Source organism: Pezoporus occidentalis, unplaced genomic scaffold (genome assembly GCF_034315485.1).
Source record: "Pezoporus occidentalis ecotype Australia unplaced genomic scaffold, CSIRO_AGI_Poc_V1 ctg948, whole genome shotgun sequence".
Classification (NCBI taxonomy): domain Eukaryota; kingdom Metazoa; phylum Chordata; class Aves; order Psittaciformes; family Psittacidae; genus Pezoporus; species Pezoporus occidentalis.
The window spans coordinates 1-20,745 of NW_026916313.1; the positions used below are offsets into that span (position 1 = coordinate 1).

Consider the following 20,745-nt stretch of genomic DNA (forward strand, 5'->3'; position numbering starts at 1 on the left):
CGTGTACCCCCCAAACCCCATGTGCCCCCCCCCTCCCAACCCCATGCACCCCCCCCCCGGGGCACCCCCACACCCACCGGGGGGACCGGGGCAACCCCCATACCCCCCTGGGCCTCCCCCACCCCATTGTGGGCCCCCACCATGCCCAATGGGACCCCCAGGGTGCCCCCCCCACCCTGGGATGCCCCCCCCGGGCCCCCCCCACCATGGGGTGCCCCCCCTCTACCCCCCTGTGCTGGACAAGAAGGCGGCGAAGAAGATGAAGAAGAAGATGAAGAAGGCTCACAAGAGGCACAAGGTGATGGGGGGGGGGTCACACACATGGGGAGGGGGTCACACACATGGGGGGGGGCACTTGGGGGTCCCCAGGGTGCTCACGTCTCTCCTGTTCCCCCCCCACCACCCAGGGCTCTTCGTCCTCCTCCTCCTCCTCCTCCAGCAGCGACTCCGATTGAGGCCACCACCAGGGGCCAGTGGCCACCTCCTGCTGTGGCCACCCCATGACCACCCCATGACCACCCCGTGTCCATCCCGTGTCCATCCCGTGTGCCCCCGGCCCCCAGGACCACCCGTGTCCATGGCCAGGCGTGACCAAGCGTGTGCCCAGGACCACCCAGGAGCATCTCTGACCTCCCATGACCACCAGCGTGAAGCCGTGACCAACCCGTGGCCACCTGGGACCTGCGTCCATGACCACCCGTGACCATGTGGGACCTGCATCCATGACCATGCATGACCTCATGGGACCTGCTTCTATGACCATGCATGACCACCCGTGTCCAACCATGAGCTTCTGTGTGCATCCATGACCACACAGAACCATCCATGACCACCTGGGACCTGCATCCATGACCACCCGTGGCCATGTGGGACCTGCATCCATGACCATGCATGACCAGGCATGACCACCCATGTCCAACCATGACCACCCATGAGCAACTAGGAGCATCCATGAGCATCTGTGACCACCCGTGACCATCACTGTGAAGACCTCCCATGACCACCAGTGTGAAACTGTGACCAACCCATGACCACGTGGGACCTGCATCCATGGCCACCCATGACCACCCATGACCACGTGGGACCTGCATCCATGACCATGTGGGACCTGCATCCATGGCCACCCATGACCACCCATGGCCACGTGGGACCTGCATCCATGGCCACCCATGGCCACATGGGACCTGCATCCATGACTACCCATGGCCATGTGGGACCTGCATCCATGACCATCCATGACCACGTGGGACCTGCATCCATGACCACCCATGACCACGTGGAACCTGCATCCATGGCCACCCATGACCACGTGGGACCTGCATCCATGGCCACCCATGGCCACATGGGACCTGCATCCATGACCATCCATGGCCATGTGGGACCTGCATCCATGACCACCCATGGCCACGTGGGACCTGCATCCATGACCACGTGGGACCTGCATCCATGACCACCCATGACCACGTGGGACCTGCATCCATGACCACGTGGGACCTGCATCCATGGCCACGTGGGACCTGCATCCATGGCCATGTGGGACCTGCATCCATGACCACCCATGGCCACGTGGGACCTGCATCCATGACCACCCATGGCCAAGCAGGACCTCCCTGGGATCTCCTGTGTCCATCCATGACCACACGTGCCCAACCAGGACCTCCCATGTCCTGGTGCTCCCCCCCCGTCCCCTCAGCCCGCAGGCAGGCCCTGGGTGCTGGGGGGCGCTGGGGGATGCTGGGGTGCCCCCGCTGTTCCCCAATAAAGCCCTGGGACCCCCTCATTGTGTCAGTGTCTCCTTTGTGCCATTGAGGTGGGGGGACAAACACACACCCCCTGTCAGCATGGAGGGGGGGAACCTGCCCCATGGCCCCCAACCTGCCCCCTGCTTCCTTCTTGTCCCCATTGCCCCCATTATTGTGCCACCTCCAGCCCCTCATGCCCCCACTACCTCCCATTGTCCTCTTCTTGCCCCCTTATACCCCATTATTGTCCCCCTCCAGACCCCAGTTGCCCCCTTCTTGCCCCCTGTTGTTGCCCCCATGCAGTCCCCCAGGTCCCCATTACTCCCGTTACCCCATTGTCGTTTTCCTGCCCCCTTATACTCCATTATTGCCCCCCTTATACCCGTTATTGCCTCTCTTATACCCCATTATTGCCTCCTTATATCCCGTTATCCCCCCCTTATACCCCGCTATTGCCCCTTTATACCCCATTACTGTCTTCTTTATACTACATTATCACCCTCCTTATACCCTGTTATTGCCCCTTCATACTCCATTATTTCCCCCCTTATGTCCTGTTATCACCCCCTTTATACCCCATTACTGCCTTCTTTATACTACATTATTGCCCCCTTTATACCCCATTATTGCCCCCTTATACCCTGCTATTGCCCCCTTTATACCCCATTATTGTCTTCTTTATACTACATTATCGCCCTCCTTATACCCTGTTATTGCCCCCTTCATACCCCGATATTGCCCCCTTTATTCCCCATTGCTGTCTTCTTTATACTACCTTATCGCCCTCCTTATACCCCATTATTGCCCCCTTATATCCCGTTATTGCCTGCTTTATACCCCACTATTGCTCCCTTTATGCCACATTATTGCCCCCTTTATACCCCATTATTGCTCTCCTTATACTCCGTTATCACCTCCCTTATATCCCCTTATCGCCCCCTTTATACCCCATTATTACCCCCTTATACCCTGCTATTGCTCCTCTTATATCCCATTATCGCCTCCCCTTATACCCCATTATTGCCCCCTTATACACCACTATTCCCCCCTTTATACCCCATTACTGCCTTCTTTATACCACATTATTGCCCCCTTATATCCCGTTATCACCCCCTTTATACCCCATTATTGCCCCCTTATACCCTGCTATTCCCTCTTTATACCCCATTACTGTCTTCTTTATACTATGTTATCACCCTCCTTATACCCCGTTATTTGCCCCCCTTATATCCCGTTATCACCCCTTTTATACCCCATTATTGCCCCCTTATACCCTGCTATTGCCCCCTTTATACTCCATTATTGCTCTCCTTATATCCCGTTATTGCCCCCCTTATACCCCATTATTGCCCCCTTTATACCCCATTATTGCCCCTTATACCCCGCTATTGCCCCTTTTATACCCATTACCTTCTTTATACTGTGCTATCGCCCTCCTTATACCCTGCTATTGCCCCCTTTATACCCCATTACTGCCTTCTTTATACATTATCACCCTCCTTACACCCCATTATTGCCCCCTTATACCCCGCTATTGCCCCTTTTATACCCATTACCTTCTTTATACTATGCTATCGCCCTCCTTATACCCCGTTATTGCCCCCTTATACCCCATTATTGCCCCCTTTATACCCCGTTATTGCCTCCCTTATACCCCATTATTGCCCCCTTTATACCCCATTACTGTCTTCTTTATACTACATTATCACCCTCCTTATAGCCCGTTATCATCCTCCTTATACCCCGTTATTGCCCCCTTTATACCCCATTACTGCCTTCTTTATACTACATTATCGCCTTCCTTACAACCCATTATTGCTCCCCTTATACCCTGTTATTGCCCCTGTTATACCCCATTATTACCTTCTTTATACTATGCTATCGCCCTCCTTACAACCCGCTATTTCCCCCTTTATACCCCATTACTGTCTTCTTTATACTACATTATCGCCCTCCTTACACCCCATTATTGCCCCCTTATACCCTGCTATTGCCCCCTTTATACCCCATTATTGCCCCCCTTATACCCCATTATTACCCTCTTTATGCTATCGCCCTCCTTATACCCTGTTATTGCCCCCTTTATACCCCATTACTGCCTTCTTTATACTACATTATTGCCCCCCTTATACCCCGTTATTGCCCCCTTATATCCCGTTATTGTCCCCCCTTATACCCCGTTATTGCCCCCTTATACCCTGCTATTGCCCCCTTTATACCCCATTACTGCCTTCTTTATACTACATTATTGCCCCCCCTTATACCCCGTTATTGCCCCCTTATACCCCGGTATTGCCCCCCTTATACCCCATTATTACCTTCTTTATAATATGCTATCGCCCTCCTTATACCCCGCTATTGCCCCCTTTATACCCCATTACTGCCTTCTTTATACTACATTATCGCCCTCCTTACACCCCGTTATTGCCCCCCTTATACCCCGTTATTGCCCCCCTTACACCCCGTTATTGCCCCTTTATACCCCATTATTGCCCCCTTATACCCTGCTATTGCCCCCTTTATACCCCATTATTGCCCCCCTTATACCCCATTATTACCTTCTTTATACTATGCTATCGCCCTCCTTATACCCTGCTATTGCCCCCTTTATCCCCATTACTGTCTTCTTTATACCCCGTTATCACCCCCGTTATCGCCCCCCTCTCCCCTCTCCTTGCCCCTTTGCCCCCTCCCCTCAGTCCTCCGCTCCGCCGCAGCGCCCCCCTCTCCCCCGCTGCCGCTCTGCCTCTCCCCGCGCGGTCTCGGTGGTGCTGGGGGCGGGGCTCGGTGCCCGCTCTGTCCCCGCCCCGCCTCGCCTCGTTGGTACGTCCGTTTCCGGGTCGGGCCGGGTGTAAATCGCGCCGCCGCCGCCGCCCCCGCCCAGAGCCGCCGCGGCCGCCGCAGCTCGAGCAGCGCCGCCGCTCCCGCCGCGTCCGCCGCTCCCGCCGCCGCCCCCCCCCACCTTCCCTCCCCTCCTCCCCTCCCTCCTCCTCCTCCTCTTCCTCCTCCTCCTCCTCCTCCCGCTCCCGCTCCGCCCGCAGCGCCCTTCTCCCGCCGCCGTTACCGGCGCTGCTCCAGGTAGGCCCGACCCCCATCCCGTCTCCTCTCCCCGTTTGCCCGCTTTCCCTCCTCCATCCGCTCCCTTCTCCCGCCGCATCGACGAAGCCTCGGCCTCGCGTACCCCGCTCCGGCCGCTCCCCGCCTCGCGGCGCCCGGCCGCGCCCTCACCGCACACCGCGGCCTACGCGCGGCCTACTCGCGGCCTACCTAGGCCGCGGCCTGCGTGCGCGGCGCGGGGCCGGGCCCGCCCGCGGTGGGGGTTGGGGGGGGGGGGGGGGGGCTCAGCCGCTGCCCCTCCCCCACTGTAACCTCCCCCCCGCCCCCTCCCCACGGCGGAGACCGGCCCGGGGGGGCTCGTGCGTCACATGGCGGCGACCCCCCCCCCCCCCACCCGGTACCGACGGGGGGGGGCGGGGGGGGGCCGTGATTTTTTCCTTTTTTTTTGTTTTATTTTGCTTTTTTCCCCACTGTTTCTTTTTTTTTTCTTTTTTTTCCCATTTTTCACTTTTTTTATTGTTATTTTGAATTTTTTTCTCCTCACCGGGCCCGGTTTTGCCGCCATCGCGGGGGGGGGGGCTGTTCCCCTCCCCCCTCCCGGGCCCGGTTTGCGGCTCCGGTTCCCTCCGGCCTGAGCCGCTCCGGGACTTCCCGGTCCCCCCCCCACGGCCCGGGCCTGGTTCAGCGCCGCCATCCGGATGTGGCCGCGCTCGGGGCTCGGTTCCGTTCCCTTTCTTCCCCCCCCAGATCCCGGTTCGGAGCCGGGATCGGAGCCGCCTTCCCTCCGCTTCCCCCGTTATGGTCCCGGGAGCGGGTACGGAGCGGCTCGGGGGCCGTTTTCCCGCAGGGAAGCCGGGATCACAGCGCCGGCTCCCGCCGCGGCTCCGCTTCCCCCTTTGCCTCCCCCCCCCGGCGCTTTGGGATGGGAAAGAAGCGCCGGGATCACCGAGCAATGCCCATGGGCAGCGGGGGCCGGGAATGGGACCGGGATCCGCGGCTCCCATGCTCCTGAACAGCCCAGCTCCGGCTTCACCTCTTCCTTCCCTCTTCCGTCTATGGCTGCCGGGCTCGGCTCCTGAGAGCCGCTTCCCAAAGTGGGAATTCCGGCCGGGTTTATGGAGGTTGAGCCCCGGTTTGTGCCTGTGGTTCCCTCTTCAATAAGAGCATTAACCCGGAGCACGATGGGCTGGATCCCGCTGGATCCTTGGGGCTTGGGTAAACAAGGCCTGGAGGAGAAGCCGGGGCTAAAGGAAGTTTAATGGAATTCCCAGTTCAACTGGGGCCCGATCCCTGTGTTTTCCAAGCGGGGGAAGAGGGGGGGGGCACACGTTGGTTGAAACCTGATCGTGTGCTCATGTGGCTTTATCTGCTTGGAGTAAAGCAGTTCAGCCCCGGGGCTGGAAAAGCATTCCCGGCACAGGGAAAAGTTGGGAATTCCGGGTTTCTCGTCCCCAGATGGGGTAAAGCCAGCAGGAAACGGGGGTTTGTTGGTGCAGGGGGAGGAAAACTCCTGGTCTAGGTGAAGGGTTTGGAGTTCTTTGGAGCTGGGGAAGCCTCTGGGGCTGAGAGGGAGCCTGAGGCCCCACTGGAGCTGGATCCGGGTGGAATTGAGCCCGGGAAGATGCCAGGCAGGAGCCGGGATCGCTGTGGATCAGCTCTGCCCATCGCCGCTGGGAGAGGAGCATCCCCACACCCGCCGTGGGGGGGGGTGGGTGTTGAGGAAGGAGAAGGAGGCACAGAGAGGCTCCAATCCCATGGGATGGCTCCGGAACGGCAGGGAAGGGTTGGGACGAGCCCTCAATCCGCCCCTGTCTTCCCTGTAGCTCCGCTCAGCAGTGACCAAAGCCCAGCTCGAGATGGACACCGGGGTCATTGAAGGAGGTTTAAATGTGACGCTCACCATCCGGCTGCTCATGCACGGGAAGGTACGTGCCTGTGGGATGGGGGAATGCCCCGGCACCGAATCCGCCTCGCTTGGACGCCTTGGAGCCGGCTGCGGGCTTGGGAATGTCGGGAATGCGGTCTTGGCACCTGGCTGCCTCCTGGGCAGCTCAGCAGGGCTTGGGGCAGCAAGAAAAATCCCGGCTTTGGGAAGCAGGGCAGGAGCTTTGGGAGCGTGGAGTTGAGTCGGGGCGGGGGGGGCTGAGGCGCTGAGGAACACGTTTGGGCTCCTGAAGGGATTTGTTTAAGCTTGGAACACCCGGAGTTTGGGAAGCACTGAGTAATTCCTGCTTTTGTTTCCATCCCAGGAGGTGGGAAGCATCATTGGGAAGGTAAGTGAGCAGCAAAGCCCCGCTCCCTGCCCCCCCGCCTCCTTCCCGGTGCCCCCCCCCAGCCACTGATGCCTTTTCCCTTCTCTCTCCCGGCACAGAAGGGGGAATCCGTGAAGAAGATGCGGGAGGAGGTGAGTCGGGAAATGGGAATCGCGGCGGTGCCGCGCGGGGCAGGCTGGGAAGGGAAGGCAGAGCCGGCGGGAAGCGGGGCCGGAGAAGATGGCTGCCGGGAGGGATCACAGCAGGGAATCCCGAGGGAGGCGAGGCAGGGAGGAGGGATCAGTGCGGGGAATGCTGAGGCGGTGCGAGGAGGAGGGAGCACGGCTGGGGATCCGGAGGGATCCATGCTGAATGGAGCGAGGGAGGATGGATCAGGGGTGGGAGTCCTGAGGGATCCATGCTGAACAGTGAGGGAGGATGGATCAGGGGTGGAAGTCATGAGGGATCCATACTGAACAGAGCAAGGGAGGGTGGATCACGGGTGGGAGTTATGAGGGATCCATGCTGAACAGTGAGGGAGGGTGGATCATGGGTGGAAGTCATGAGGGATCCATGCTGAACAGAGCAAGGGAGGATGGATCAGGGGTGGGAGTCATCAGGGATCCATACTGAACAGTGAGGGAGGATGGATCGGGGTGGGAGTCATGAGGGATCCATGCTGAACAGAGCAAGGGAGGGTGGATCATGGGTGGGAGTCATGAGGGATCCATGCTGAACGGAGCAAGGGAGGGTGGATCATGGGTGGGAGTCCTGAGGGATCCATGCTGAACAGTGAGGGAGGAAGGAACACAGGTGGGCATCCTGAGGGATCCATGCTGAACAGAGTGAGGGGGGGTGGATCAGGGGTGGGGATCCTGAGGGATCCATGCTGAACAGTGGGGGAGGATGGATCAGGGGTGGGAGTCATGAGGGACCCATACTGAACAGAGCGAGGGAGGATGGATCAGGGGTGGGCATCCTGAGGGATCCATGCTGAACAGTGAGGGAGGATGGATCATGGGTGGGCATCCTGAGGGATCCATGCTGAACAGAGCAAGGGAGGATGGATCACGGGTGGGAGTCCTGAGGGGTTCATGCTGAACAGAGCAAGGGAGGATGGATCAGGGGTGGGCATCCTGAGGGATCCATGCTGAACAGAGCAAGGGAGGATGGATCATGGGTGGGAGTCATGAGGGATCCATGCTGAACAGAGCGAGGGAGGGTGGATCATGGGTGGGCATCCTGAGGGGTTCATGCTGAACAGAGTGAGGGAGGATGGATCATGGGTGACAATACTGAGGGATCCATGCTGAACAGAGTGAGGGAGGATGGATCATGGGTGGGCATCCTGAGGGATCGATGCTGAACAGTGACGGAGGGTGGATCACAGCTGACAATCCTGAGGGATCCATACTGAACAGAGTAAGAGAGGATAGATCACAGGTGGGAGTCATGAGGGATCCATGCTGAACAGAGTGAGGAAGGTGTGCATCCTGAGGGATCCATAGTGAACAGTGAGGGAGGATGGATCACGGGTGGGAGTTATGAGGGATCCATGCTGAACAGAGCAAGGGAGGATGGATCAGGGGTGAGAGTCATGAGGGATCCATGCTGAACAGTGAGGGAGGATGGATCATGGGTGGGCATCCTGAGGGATCCATGCTGAACAGAGTGAGGGAGGGTGGATCACGGGTGGGCATCCTGAGGGATCCATGCTGAACAGAGCAAGGGAGGATGGATCACGGGTGGGAGTCATGAGAGATCCATGCTGAACAGTGAGGGAGGATGGATCAGGGGTGGGAGTCATGAGGGATCCACGCTGAACGGAGCGAGGGAGGATGGATCAGGGGTGGGCATCCTGAGGGATCCATGCTGAACAGAGCAAGGGAGGATGGATCATGGGTGACAATCTTGAGGGATCCATGCTGAACAGAGCAAGGGAGGATGGAGCGTGGGTGGGCATCCTGAGGGATCCATGCTGAGCAGAGCAAGGGGGGATGGATCATGGGTGGGAGTCCTGAGGGATCCATGCTGAACAGAGCAAGGGAGGATGGATCATGGGTAGGCATCCTGAGGGATCCATGCTGAACAGTGAGGGAGGATGGATCATGGGTGTGCATCCTGAGGGATCCATGCTGAACAGAGTGAGGGAGGATGGATCATGGGTGGGAGTCATGAGGGATCTATGCTGAACAGTGAGGGAGGATGGATCGTGGGTGACAATCTTGAGGGATCCATACTGAACAGAGTGAGGGAGGATGGATCATGGGTGAGCATCCTCAGGGATCCATGCTGAACAGAGCAAGGGAGGATGGATCACGGGTGGGAGTCATGAGGGATCCATACTTAACAGAGCAAGGGAGGGTGGATCATGGGTGGGAGTCATCAGGGATCCATGCTGAACAGAGCGAGGGAGGGTAGATCATGAGTGGGCATCTTGAGGGATCCATGCTGAACAGAGTGAGGATTTAGCAGTGGTGGGAATCCGGATGGATCCACACTGAACAGAGCAGGGGAGCTTTTAGCACTGTTGAGGGAATCCTGTTGGATGTGTGCTGAACCCAGAGGATTCCTCACTGTGGGAAGCGCTGCGGGTTCCATGCCCAGCTGAGCGATGGAGGGAGGCTTCTCTGTGGGGAATCCTGATGGATCCCCCCTGCCCCAGGCAAGGGAGGGTCTGTCCCTGGTGGGGAATCCCTTGGGATCCCGGGGTGCTGAGGGCTCCTCTTCCCGCAGAGCGGTGCCCGCATCAACATCTCCGAAGGGAATTGTCCCGAGCGGATCATCACCCTCGCTGGCCCCACCAATGCCATCTTCAAAGCTTTTGCCATGATCATTGACAAACTGGAAGAGGTGAGTGTGCAGCCTCCAGCCCTTCCCTGGATGAGTATCCCCTTGGATCCGGCCCGGAGCACGCAGGAAGCTCATTCCCTAGGGATGAGCAGTGGGATGGGCTCGTTCTGCATGAGCCGCTGTTGTCCCTGTGGGGCCTCATCTTTGCTCTGCTGCCAGCTCGGTCCAGGGATGACCCCTCCTCCCTGGGTGCCCTAAGTGGTTGAGGGCTGGGATCCACAGGGATGTTCCTGGCCTGGAAACACCCCAGAGCTCCAGAGGGAGCAGGGCTGGGAATGCCCTGGCTTGGCTCATCCCCTGCGCAGGAGGATGATTCCCTTCCGCTGCACCTCTGCTCCAGCCCTGCCGAGGAGGGGGCCTGGGGGTGCGGAGCTGCATCGTGCCCCTGCTCCTGTTGAATCGACTTCCAGGAGGGATGCTGGGCCTGGATAACCTGGATCCGGGCGTTAGAGCCTGCTCAGGGTGATGGTATTGAGCTTCCATCCCGCTCCACATCCTTTGGAAGGCGGGAGCGTTCTTGACCTGGGGCTGAGCCCCACAGCCCTCGCCTTGCTTCTGGGGGTGAAAACCCTGTTTTCAGTTGGATTTGGGATCCTTCCCAATGGAGGAGGCGGCCCCGGGGCCTCGCTGCTGCCCAACAGGAGCTGTTTGTGCTGTATCCCAAGCGCTGGAGATTTCCAAGTGCTCCCAGTCCCATCCCAGCTCCCACATTCCAAGCGCTGCGCTCGGAGTTAAAGCTTTATTTTAGGTCTGAGCCATGGCCTTGTGCCTCCTCCCCCTTCAGCACATGACGGCTGCCACCCGTGCCAGGCCTGTTCTCCTCTGCCTGCTCCTGCTCTGATCCCGGTGCCGGGAATGCCGAGCTCCAGCACAGCCCGTTCCCATGTGGGATGATGGGATGTCCCCCCCCCCCATTGCCACTGGGCTGGGGGGGAGAGGTTAAACCCCCCCTTTCCAAGCAGACAACACAGAACTTGGCTGCTGCATCCATCCTTCCCATGCCATTCCTGGGAACAGGGCCGGGATATGCCCAGGGTCACCTTGACCTGGGCTCTGGTGCCAGGATCATTTCTCCCCCCCCACATCCCTGTGAGTGCCTCCTCTTCCCTCCCGCAGGACATCAGCAGCTCCATGACCAACAGCACGGCCGCCAGCCGGCCCCCGGTCACCCTGCGGCTCGTGGTGCCCGCCAGCCAGTGCGGGTCCCTCATTGGCAAGGGAGGCTGCAAGATCAAGGAGATCCGAGAGGTGCGTGTGGAATTCCAGGGCGCCCCGAGGGATCAGTCCATGCCCCAGCCCCAGCCCCAGCCTGGCATCGCTCCTTGGGAGCTCTTTGTATTTTTAGTGCTGGTGAAACCGAGCCTGGGGCAGACCTTCCCCTTCCCAGCACTGGATTCCTGCTCCCTGCTTTCCCAGGGCTCTTGATTTCTCCCTCTCTCCAGTGTTTTCCCACTTGTTTGAAGGAGGGATCACGCTTCCAGGCCTCAGCGGGTGCCATTTAACCCTGGTCCCTGCCCCCCTGGGCTGTGATGGGTTAACTCTGTGCTGCTGCACCCAGACCCTCCTCTCCTGCCCCGGGCTCCCAAATAATTTCCAGCTAGGATTAAAGGATTTTGATGCTGGGAGGGGGGGCTGGCTATGTATAACCCTGCTGCAGGCTTTGCTGCTGAGCTCACAGCCCTCCCCAGGCCCTCACAGCCTATTTTTACCCCTGGCCAGAGCACGGGGGCACAGGTCCAGGTGGCCGGGGACATGCTGCCCAACTCCACCGAGCGAGCCATCACCATCGCTGGGATCCCACAGTCCATCATCGAGTGTGTCAAACAGATCTGCGTCGTCATGCTGGAGGTAGGGCCCCCCCTTCCTGCCCTCCCACCTCCCCCTGCCGGAGCTGGCTGTGTCCCGTTGGGAATGCAGGGATCCCTCCTGCCCTCGCTGAGCTGCAGCCCTCCTGGCGAGTGGAAAACGCTGAGGAGGGATAAATGGGGGGGGATAAAGGGATAGTGGGGATTACAGCCTCCTTTCTCCAGGTGAGGCTTAAACCAGTGTTGAGCCAGGCCTCTAGAGCTGCCTGGAGCAGCGGGGTCTTGCTGTCCCTGCTCCTTGGGTGTCCTCCTGCTGTCCCTGGCATCCTCTCTGCTCCTTCGGTGTCCTCCCTCAGTCCCTTGCCCAGGATGGGGAAGGAATGGGGTTGCTCTGCCTCCTCTCAGAGGGCTGATTTTGAACCCAAAGCAGAGCATTGTTGTACACAGCAGCATCCTGCTGTCCCTTGTCACCCTCAGTGCTCCTTGGGTGTCCTCCTCCTGTCCCTTGTCAGCCTCAGTGCTCCTTGGGTGTCCTCCTCCTGTCCCTTGTCACCCTCAGTGCTCCTTGGGTGTCCTCCCTCAGTCCCATGCCCAGCATGGGGAAGGAACGGGGTTGCTCTGCCTCCTCCCAGAGGGCTGGTTTTGAGCCCAAAGCAGAGCTTAAATGGGCAGGGTTCAGCATCCTCTGTACCCTCTCTGCTCCTTGGGTGTCCTCCCTCAGTCCCATTGCCAGCATGGGGCAGGAATGGGATGCTCTGCTCCCTCCCAAAGGGCTGGCTTACGAACCCGAAGCAGAGCGGTTGTGTGCAGGGTACAGTGTCCTGCTGCCCCATGTCACCCTCTTTGGTTCTTGGGTGTCCTCCCTCAGTCCCATTCCCAGCATGGGGAAGGAATGGGGTTGTTTTGCTCCCTCCCAAAGGGCTGATGCTGAGCCCAGAGCCCAGCCATGCCGCGCAGGGCACGGGGGGCATGGCCGCTGCGGTGCCGCTCTGTGTGACTCTGCTCTCTGCCTGTCCCCAGTCTCCCCCGAAGGGTGTCACCATCCCGTACCGGCCCAAGCCATCCACCTCTCCTGTCATCTTTGCAGGCGGTCAGGTAAGGCCTCTGCTCTGCTCCCGGGGTGTGGGATGGGATGGGATTGGGGGGGTCTCACCGTGGCCAGCGCACGTCGGCTGCTCCACGGGCCTGTCACCCACCGGCCTGAGCCTCCCAGAGCCTGCTCCAGGGAGGGATGAGGGCAGGGGTGGGATGGGGGGGGCCCGAAAGGGCTGATGTGGGGGGTAAGAGGAGCTGGCAAAGAGCCCTGCGCTGAGCCAGCCACAGCACCCCAAAGCCCCGCGTGGTGGCAGCAGAGGGGGAATTGGATCAGGCCAAAATTCCAGCGGCCAAATGCAGGCTCTGCCCCATCCCTGGGGCTGGCTCCGAGGCCTCGGTGTGACCTGGTGTGGGTGACCGGCCCTGAGGGGTTTGGGGGGGCATGGGGGGGGGGTTGTTTTGGGGTGCAAAGGCCCCTCGTGTTGTGGGGTCGGGTTTGGGTGCGGAAAGGCTTCGTCTCGCTCGAGGGGAGGGTGCAGATAGGAGTAGGCATCAGGTGAGGTGGGGATGGAGCTGGGCCAGGGAGCCGCTGCTACCTGCACGGGCTCCCTTGGGTCCTGTCTGCTGTAAGGCCCTGACCCCCCCGGCCCTATTTGGGGTGGGGGGTGCTGCTGGGGGGGGGTGTCCAGGCTGCTGGGCAAGGCAGGAGGCTCAGGCCCGGGTGTGGGTGATGCACTCCCCACCCTGCAGGTCTCAGGGTTGCCTTAAGGCTTTGGGAGGCACAGACCCCACGGATACTGGTGCAGACGCATCCGCTGGCAGGGAGATCCCTTGGGATGGGCTCCGGCACGGCCTGGAGCCCTGAGCCAGCCCCGGGGGCTGCTATTGGCATTCCAGAGGCAGGGAATGGGGTAGCTGCTGCCGGCCTCCCCCCCCCCCATCCCCACCAAGCCAGCCCTGACTCTGCTCCCGCCCAGCCCCTCGCCAGGCTGGTGCCACGCTTGATTTGGGGACCTCCTCGCATTGGCCTCCCCCTCCCCAACCCCTTCACCCTCCCTGCCTCTTCCTCCTCCCCTTCCCGATCCCGGTCAGCCCCTTCCCACCTCTCCGAGAGCTTCTCCTGCCGCTCTGCACCCCGGGGGATGCGCCTGCTCTGGCCGGTACATCCCTGTGTGTGTGTGCCCCCCTCCCAGCCCCTTGGCAGGGGGGGTCTGTACCGTGTGTTCCCCGCCCCGCCTTCCCCATTAGAGCAGTGAGGAGCAGGCTTCCCATGGCCACGCATCTCTTCCCTCCCTCTCCCCCTTGTCTTCTCCCCCCTTTTCCTCCTCTTCCATCCCTGTTCCCCTTCGGCCAGGCCGATGCAGCCGCCCGGGCCCCGCTCCCGGTGGTGTCGCGTCTCTGTCTTTGCAGCTCAGAGCCGTGCTTTTAGAGCAGGTTTAGCCCTCGACCAGCAGAGCTCAAGTGTCGATGTGACTTTGGTGTTAGCGGAAGGTTTCGGATTGACAGCCCTGGAGACTGAAGTCCTCTAATTTATCCACAGGACAGGTACAGCAGCGGCACTGCGAACTACCCCCCCACCGCCCCAACCTTGTGCCTCAACACTGACTTGGAGGGACCACCTCAGGAGGTGAGAGGGGAGTTCAGTCTCCACGGCCTGTTCAATCCTTGGCCTCTCTGAGACTGCCAACAAGGGTGGCATCCCCGTCCCCGTCCCCCAAAAACCCCGTCATCCCGGTGGCTTTTGTGCTGTGGACTCCTGTCCACTGGGAACTGGACTCTGAGCCCACCAACCTCTCCTCACGCAGGCCACCCGGCAGCCACTGCATGGCAACGAACTTGGGCCAATTCCAGCCTGGGCTGCAGTTCTTCCGGTGACCTGGAAGTGAGGCTGTGTACCCCCCTCTCCCCCTCCTCTCCCACCCATCCCCAACCTGCCCGGCCCCCTCCAACCCACCCATAAGACTTAGCCAGCCAGGCCCCAGCCAGTGACTCCTCCTTTCTGGGTAGCTTCAGGAGGCATCTGAAGTCTGTGGCTGTCCCTTAACCTCAAGACATGGAATTGTGGCAGGTCAGGCGCTCAGCCTCGTCCCCCCCCGTTCCCCCCGTCCCCCCCCGACCCGAATGCCTCTCTTTTGCCTTGTCTAGCATCAGTAGCCAGCTCCAGCATTGCCTCTAGCTTGCCCGGCGACGTTTCCTAGGTGTGGAAGTGACGAGAGGACTCGGATTGGGAATTTTTTTTTGGAATTGGCATTGGAGGGGGGTTGGTGGGGGGGGTGGAGGTTTCTTTGGGCCGGGCCGAGGAGGGGGCCAGGAGCTAAGCAGGGCTGGTTGGGGTCTTGGAGCTCTTCCCCTGTCGGCGAGGGGGGGGCGCAGGGCTAGAAGCATTGTTGGACTCCACCACACCATAACATCTTCATCAAGATCCCAGCCCGTTGTGTCGTCTTCTCTTTTGATTTTTTTTTTTTTAATTTTTTTTTTTTTGTCTGCCACTTTGCTGTTTTGTTTTTGGTTTTTTTTTTTTTTGTTTTTGGTTTTTTTTTTGGGGGGGACGGCAACCAAAACTGGCCATTCCCGCCCCAAAACGCCACCTCGAGGCCAATTTGAGGCTAGAAACTGCTTGTTCCAGCATTGATCCGTCCCCTGCCTCTCCCTGCCCCACTTCCCTCGCCCCGGAGAACTCTCCACTTGGCTCTCTGACTTCCTGGCTAGTTGAAATCTGTCTGTCCCTGGGTGGCTGTCCGATGGTTGTTAATAGGACTGTTTTCCTCCTTTTTGTAGGCCTATACCATTCAAGGACAGTATGCCATTCCACAGCCAGATGTAAGTTTTGTTTACAACTTCTTGTCCTAAAATGCACCCCTTTTCCTCCTCCCCCCGTTCCAAAACGTTCTCCGTGCTCTCTCGACTCGAGCCGTTGGGGCTGAATGATCTGAGCTGAGCTTTCCCCCCCAAAAAAGCTCACCCTCCTGCAGCCAGCTTCACCTGGCCTCAGGTCCCTCCTTTTGCCTTCCCTCGCCCCCTTTCTGACACTTTCCTCCCCTCTCCCTGCTCCCAGATGTCATTTTTTTCCCCCCCCTTCCCTCTTCCCAGCTTGGCCATTTCACACCAGCTCCAGCTTCTCCTTTGCCCCCCCCCTCCTTAAACCGGGCACGCAGCCCCTCGGGAGGAAGCCAGACCAGCACCCCATGGGTCACTGTCTTGGTGGCTCTCCCGAGGCACTTGGGGACAAGGAAAAGGGGGGGTTTGAGCCCAGCCCAGGCTGTCCCCAGCCTGCTTGTGGGGGGGGGACCCTTTGGCATTCCCACCGGCGCTGTTGGCCACCACCATCCTCGGCACCATGCTCATCCCGTAGGGCTGATCTCTGCTCCTGGCACCCTTAGAGCAGTCACTGGGGAGGGGAGGGGGGGGGTTTGGACACAACCAGGCCAGGGAGGAGAAGGGCTTAGAAAGAAGCTGGGCTATAAAAGAGCTTCTCTGGCAGCTGGACCGAGCCGGTCTCCATCCCCACATCCCCCCCTGTCCCCCTCCTCGCTGCTCCCTGCATGGCGCGGGGCAGACCCTGCCCTCTCCTCTCTGCTTCTGTCCCTGAGCTCCTCTCCCGCCTCGCTTCACCAGGGGGTGGGCACAGCCCTCCCCAGCCCACCTTGGCCTGGAGCCTGCCCCCTCCATGGGGCCGGGGAGGGGGGCCCGGTGCCACTGGCAGTGTCTGTGTTGATGTGCTGAGTCCTGTCCCCCTCCCCGCCTCCCCCGGGCTTGGGAAATGGCTAACATCAGCCTTTCTCTCTCTTGTCTTCCCCTCCTCCTCCTCTAGCTGACCAAGCTGCACCAGTTGGCAATGCAACAGTCACCCTTTCCAATGTCTCATGGCAACACTGGATTCAGTGGTATGGAAACTCCTTCTCTCTTACGTGTGCTAAGCGTGGCTCAGGCTCCTCGGCACGGGGCCTCACAAACAGCCCAAAACCAAACGTGCCCCCCCCTCCTCCATCTCCATCCCCCCCCCCTTCCAGCTCAGCCTGGCCTGGGGGTGACTTTGGTACCGGCCTCTGGGGGGGCCACAGGGGGGTAAGAGGCAGAACACCACCGAGAAGCAACCGCCGAGCAGGCAGGGCCTCCGTGCTGCTTCCCTTCCTCTTCACCCTCATCCTCCACAGCTCTGCCGATGCATTTGGAGCCCCCCCCTCCCCGGACCTGCAGCACCCCCTCATTCCCCTCTGGCTGCTCCAGTCCTGAGCAGGCAACTGTTGAGTTGTGCCCCCCCCCAACCCCCCAAAATCTGCTGTAGATCTGCTAAGGTGGCTAAAATACCCACTTGGGGCTCTCAGCTGGAGACGGCCGAAACTCATTGTCCCTTGTATCTTGACAGGCATTGAATCCAGCTCTCCAGAGGTGAAAGGCTATTGGGGTAATGATTGAACACCAAAATGTGTAGTTATTCTCTCGTGTATGGATCCTGCCTGGGGTCTCCTGCTCCCTCTTAAACACCCCCCGCCTTTGTGCACGGATGGGAGGGGAAAAGGGGGGTTCAGGGGAGCTTTAGACGGGCTGGAGGTACCCCCCTGGCAGTGCAAGGACTCAGTGGAGAGCAGCAGGGCTCGGTGGAGGCCTCGAGCCCCCTCCTTTTACCCTCAGCCTTGTGCTGAGGGGGAGCAGTTCCCCCCCAACCCCATGCCCAAGGAGCTGCTGGAGCCATTTGCCTGCACTTACTGCTGGTGGCAAAGGGGGGACACCCAGGTTGTGTCCCCACACTGCTTCCACCCCCCCCATAGCCCTGGGGTGAGGGCTGGAGCCTCCCACCTCTCCCTGTAGCAGGGAATGAGCTGGGAAAGGGGGGAGAAAAAAAGTCTTTAAAACCCTTTAAGACCCCATTTCTGACCCATGTGGAGCTCCACTGCCCGGCGTGGGGCTGTGGTGGTGAGGAGGAGGAGGATGAGGAGGAGGAGCAGGGGGTAGCGTAGCCCTTCAGAGCTGGTGATGGAGCAGCACAAGCACATTGCTGCCTGCGAGGAGCATCTGTGGTGCCATGGAATGAGGGCACAGGGATGCAATGGGGAGAGAGCTGGGGATGGGGACACGACACGGACACGCAGCAGGAGGCGTGGGGAGGGTGCAGTAACTCACAGCTTGCTCTGCCCTTGCCCTCCGGTCTTGAATCCGCCTCCGAGGGAGCCCCGAGGCCGCAGCAGCCGTGGGTCCTTGGGTGCTGCCCCCCTCAACCTCTGCCGCTTTCTCCCTGTCTCCCGAGCAGGTTTGGATGCCTCCGCTCAAACCACCTCTCACGAACTCACCATTCCAAATGATGTGAGTATCCCGGTGGGATCCAGCCCACTGCTTCCTCCTTTAGCCATGGGGATCTGCCCTTCCAGCGGGGGGGGGGGAGCTTGTGGCTTCAGCCCTTAGGGTTTCCAGCCACGTTTTAAGGCAGGAAACCCCCTTTGGGAGATGCCTATGGAGCCCAGTGGGATCCGGGGTTGTGGGGGGGGGGAAGAGGATGTTGGATGCTCTGGGATGCTAACGGGAGCTGCTTCCCCCGCAGTTGATTGGCTGCATCATCGGGCGCCAGGGCGCCAAGATCAACGAGATCCGTCAGATGTCGGGGGCTCAGATCAAGATTGCCAACCCCGTGGAGGGCTCCACCGACCGCCAGGTCACCATCACCGGCTCGGCCGCCAGCATCAGCTTGGCCCAGTATCTAATCAATGTCAGGTGAGCGCCCGCACCGGGCCCGGGGAGGGACTGGCACCATTGGGGTGAGAGTGGGGCGGGGGGATGTGGTGGTCCCAAACCCCTGCTTCTCCTGCTTTTGGTCCCTTTCCCTCCCACTTCCCTCTCGTGTTGTCCCATTTTCCCTCGTGCTGTCGCTTCCCAGCTTGTGGGAAGCTGGAAGGGCCTGGACCTGCTTGGAATAGGGTCCATAAAGGTGGTTTAGGGCTGTGCTGCTTCCATCCGGTGCTTGTGTGGTGAGGGCTGATCTTTGGTGGGTGATAGAGGAAGGGACCCCCCCCTCCTTGAGCCAGCTCCTGGGCAATCCCAAGCATCCCACTGTGGGATGCCAGGATCCCAGGGTGCTCCCAGCCGTGCCGAGGCCGCGTCCTCCCCTCTTCCCAGCCCCTGGAGCTCTGGATGGAGGCGAAGGGCCCGTGGCAGGGCCGTGCCCCCCCCCCAGCTCCGTGCTGCCAGCTCCATGCCAGGACCCGCTGGGATTTTCCTCTCCTCCTTTTTTGCCTCGCGTCGATGCCCCCAGCGCCATGGGGTGCGCAGAAAGGGGGGGGTCCCTAAGGCGAGGCCGGCCCGACGGGGTCCCCGTTCCCCGCGCTGGGCCCTGTGTGTGCTGTGCTGCTCCCTCCCTGCTGTTGCCCTTCCACCCACCCGTCGATTTTGGGTTTTTTTGTCTTTTTTTTTTTTTGTTCCTTTTCTGCTCTGTTACAGTCTAGAAAGCGCTAAACCCTCCTCCCAGGCAGCCTCCGCCACGGCCCCTGACCACCTCAGCATCAACCTCTCTCAACCCTCCACCCCTTCTTCTTCTTCTTCTTCTTCTTCCTCCTCCTCCACCACCACCACCACCACCACCACCACCCCCTCGCTCGCCGCAGCGGCGGCCTCCGAAGCACCCGTCAGCCTCCCCAACCCTCTTCCGAGTGCCCCCTGTGTCTCCAGTCTGCTTGGCATGAAACCCGTCCCTCTCCTGGCTCTCAATGTGGTCTCTGCTGCTAAAGGCGCCTTGGCTCCGGCCGTGCCGGGTGCCCCTAACAAACTGAAAGCGGAAAAACAGAGGTTTGCTCCTTACTGAGCCTGCTGGAGCCTTGAGAGCCCCAGCAGCTGGAGAAGCCCGAGGGGAACCCCGGCAAAAGCCCTTTCCCCACTGCCTTGGGTCCTTTTTGGCTTCTCCTCTTCCTCTTTGGAGCGAGGCCGTGCTCATCCCTCCCCGGCCGGGGGAGAGATGATTTCCCCTCCTAGGGAGCCATTAACTCCTCCTGCTCCTGCTGGCTTGTAGCTTTTTTTTCCTTACGATTTCCTCTCCTTTCTTCCCAGTTTTTAGTTGCAATCGTGCTTTGTGGAAGGGGGGGGGGGGGTGGAGGGAGGGGGTCGTTATGGAATAAACGACTTGGGGCGGGATTTAATCCTCTTGGAATGTCTGTACCCTGTAATAAAGTTGCCACGGTGAGAATCTGCTCTGCTAGATCTGTGCTATGGGAGGGGGGGGGTTGGGAGCCGGGGGGGGGAGCCCCCATCACTCATAGTAGGGTGCTTTCACCCCTAGTGCTGTGCCCCCCCCTTTAAATAGCAGGGAGGTGGCTGCTTGGTGCAGGTTTGGGGATGCTGGTGCTGGCCCTGCTTGCTAGGGGGGATCCCCCCCTCATTGCATCGTGTGTGCCCCCCCTTAACCCTCTCCATGGGGGGGTTCCAACCCTTTCCCTCCTTCCCCTTGCGCTGCTGCACCCCAGGGTGCTTTGGGTGCCCTCCTCCCGCCCCCTTCCCTCTGGATCCAGCCCTTTGCGCTCTCCACTTGGAGCCCCCCATCCTTGTTCCGCTGCCCTCCCTTTGCTGCTTCTGCCTTGTACCCCACTTCCCCCTATGGGGCTCCCCCCCCCCCCAGCAGGGCACCTCCCTATGGGGCTCCTCCTTCCCTTTCCCCCCCCAGCCCCGCTCTGACGCCCTTTTCTTCGTTGCAGGCTCTCCTCGGAGACCGGGGGCATGGGAAGCAGCTAGGGCCCGCCGCGGAGCCCGGCCTCGCACCATCCATCTGTGTAGCCCCTTTAGAGCCAGCCCCAGGTTTCCAGAACCTTAGTTTGGACATTTTTGGGTTTCCGGTTCTCCACCACTCACCAGGTTGAGTTGTTTGGGATTTCTCTTGGTTTCTTGATGATGATTTTTTTTTTTTTTTTTTTTTTCTCTTCCTTTATCCCCCCACCCCCCCTCCCCTCCACCCCCCCCCCCCCCCCCAAGCATCAGCGTTTTAACTCCTCCGGTCACCCGCTGAGCCCAGATCTTAGTTTTATA

General features: G+C 60.1%; 2 protein-coding genes across 15 annotated transcripts; both read left to right on the forward strand.

Moving 5' to 3' along the window:
- Positions 1–85: 85 nt before the first annotated feature.
- LOC134157358 (basic proline-rich protein-like) lies at positions 86–1,020 on the forward strand. Of its 2 annotated transcripts, XM_062606210.1 has the most exons (3): positions 86–298; positions 408–607; positions 924–1,020. In XM_062606210.1, the coding sequence occupies exons 1-3, from the start codon at positions 142–144 to the stop codon at positions 933–935; spliced, it is 369 nt and encodes a 122-aa protein (XP_062462194.1). In that variant the 5' UTR covers positions 86–141; the 3' UTR covers positions 936–1,020. The 2 variants fall into 2 exon arrangements, with proteins under 2 accessions (XP_062462194.1, XP_062462193.1); XM_062606209.1 differs by lacking the exon at positions 924–1,020 and having other exon boundaries at positions 87–298; positions 408–790.
- Positions 1,021–4,659: 3,639 nt separating this feature from the next.
- PCBP2 (poly(rC) binding protein 2) lies at positions 4,660–20,590 on the forward strand. Of its 13 annotated transcripts, none has more exons than XM_062606221.1 (16): positions 4,660–4,820; positions 6,623–6,724; positions 7,049–7,072; positions 7,171–7,203; positions 9,788–9,904; positions 11,021–11,152; positions 11,624–11,752; positions 12,730–12,804; positions 14,285–14,371; positions 14,550–14,615; positions 15,523–15,564; positions 16,556–16,628; positions 17,111–17,149; positions 17,993–18,045; positions 18,281–18,450; positions 19,174–19,573. In XM_062606221.1, the coding sequence occupies exons 2-16, from the start codon at positions 6,656–6,658 to the stop codon at positions 19,532–19,534; spliced, it is 1,470 nt and encodes a 489-aa protein (XP_062462205.1). In that variant the 5' UTR covers positions 4,660–4,820; positions 6,623–6,655; the 3' UTR covers positions 19,535–19,573. The 13 variants fall into 13 exon arrangements, with proteins under 13 accessions (XP_062462205.1, XP_062462207.1, XP_062462206.1 ...); XM_062606222.1 differs by lacking the exon at positions 19,174–19,573 and adding an exon at positions 20,418–20,590 and having other exon boundaries at positions 4,682–4,820; XM_062606223.1 differs by lacking the exons at positions 14,550–14,615; positions 19,174–19,573 and adding an exon at positions 20,418–20,590 and having other exon boundaries at positions 4,662–4,820.
- Positions 20,591–20,745: the final 155 nt, after the last annotated feature.

What these genes read in the sequence shown, in the direction of transcription:
- PCBP2 (XM_062606221.1), top strand. Translation starts at nt 6,656, where the DNA reads ATGGACACCGGGGTCATTGAAGGAGGTTTAAATGTGACGCTCACCATC. An exon ending in ATGCCATTCCACAGCCAGAT is followed by an intron (nt 15,565 to 16,555) that starts GTAAGTTTTGTT and finishes CTCCTCCTCTAG; the next exon opens with CTGACCAAGCTGCACCAGTT. An exon ending in CAGTATCTAATCAATGTCAG is followed by an intron (nt 18,451 to 19,173) that starts GTGAGCGCCCGC and finishes GCTCTGTTACAG; the next exon opens with TCTAGAAAGCGCTAAACCCT.
- LOC134157358 (XM_062606209.1), top strand. Translation starts at nt 142, where the DNA reads ATGCCCAATGGGACCCCCAGGGTGCCCCCCCCACCCTGGGATGCCCCC. An exon ending in AGGCTCACAAGAGGCACAAG is followed by an intron (nt 299 to 407) that starts GTGATGGGGGGG and finishes CCCACCACCCAG; the next exon opens with GGCTCTTCGTCCTCCTCCTC.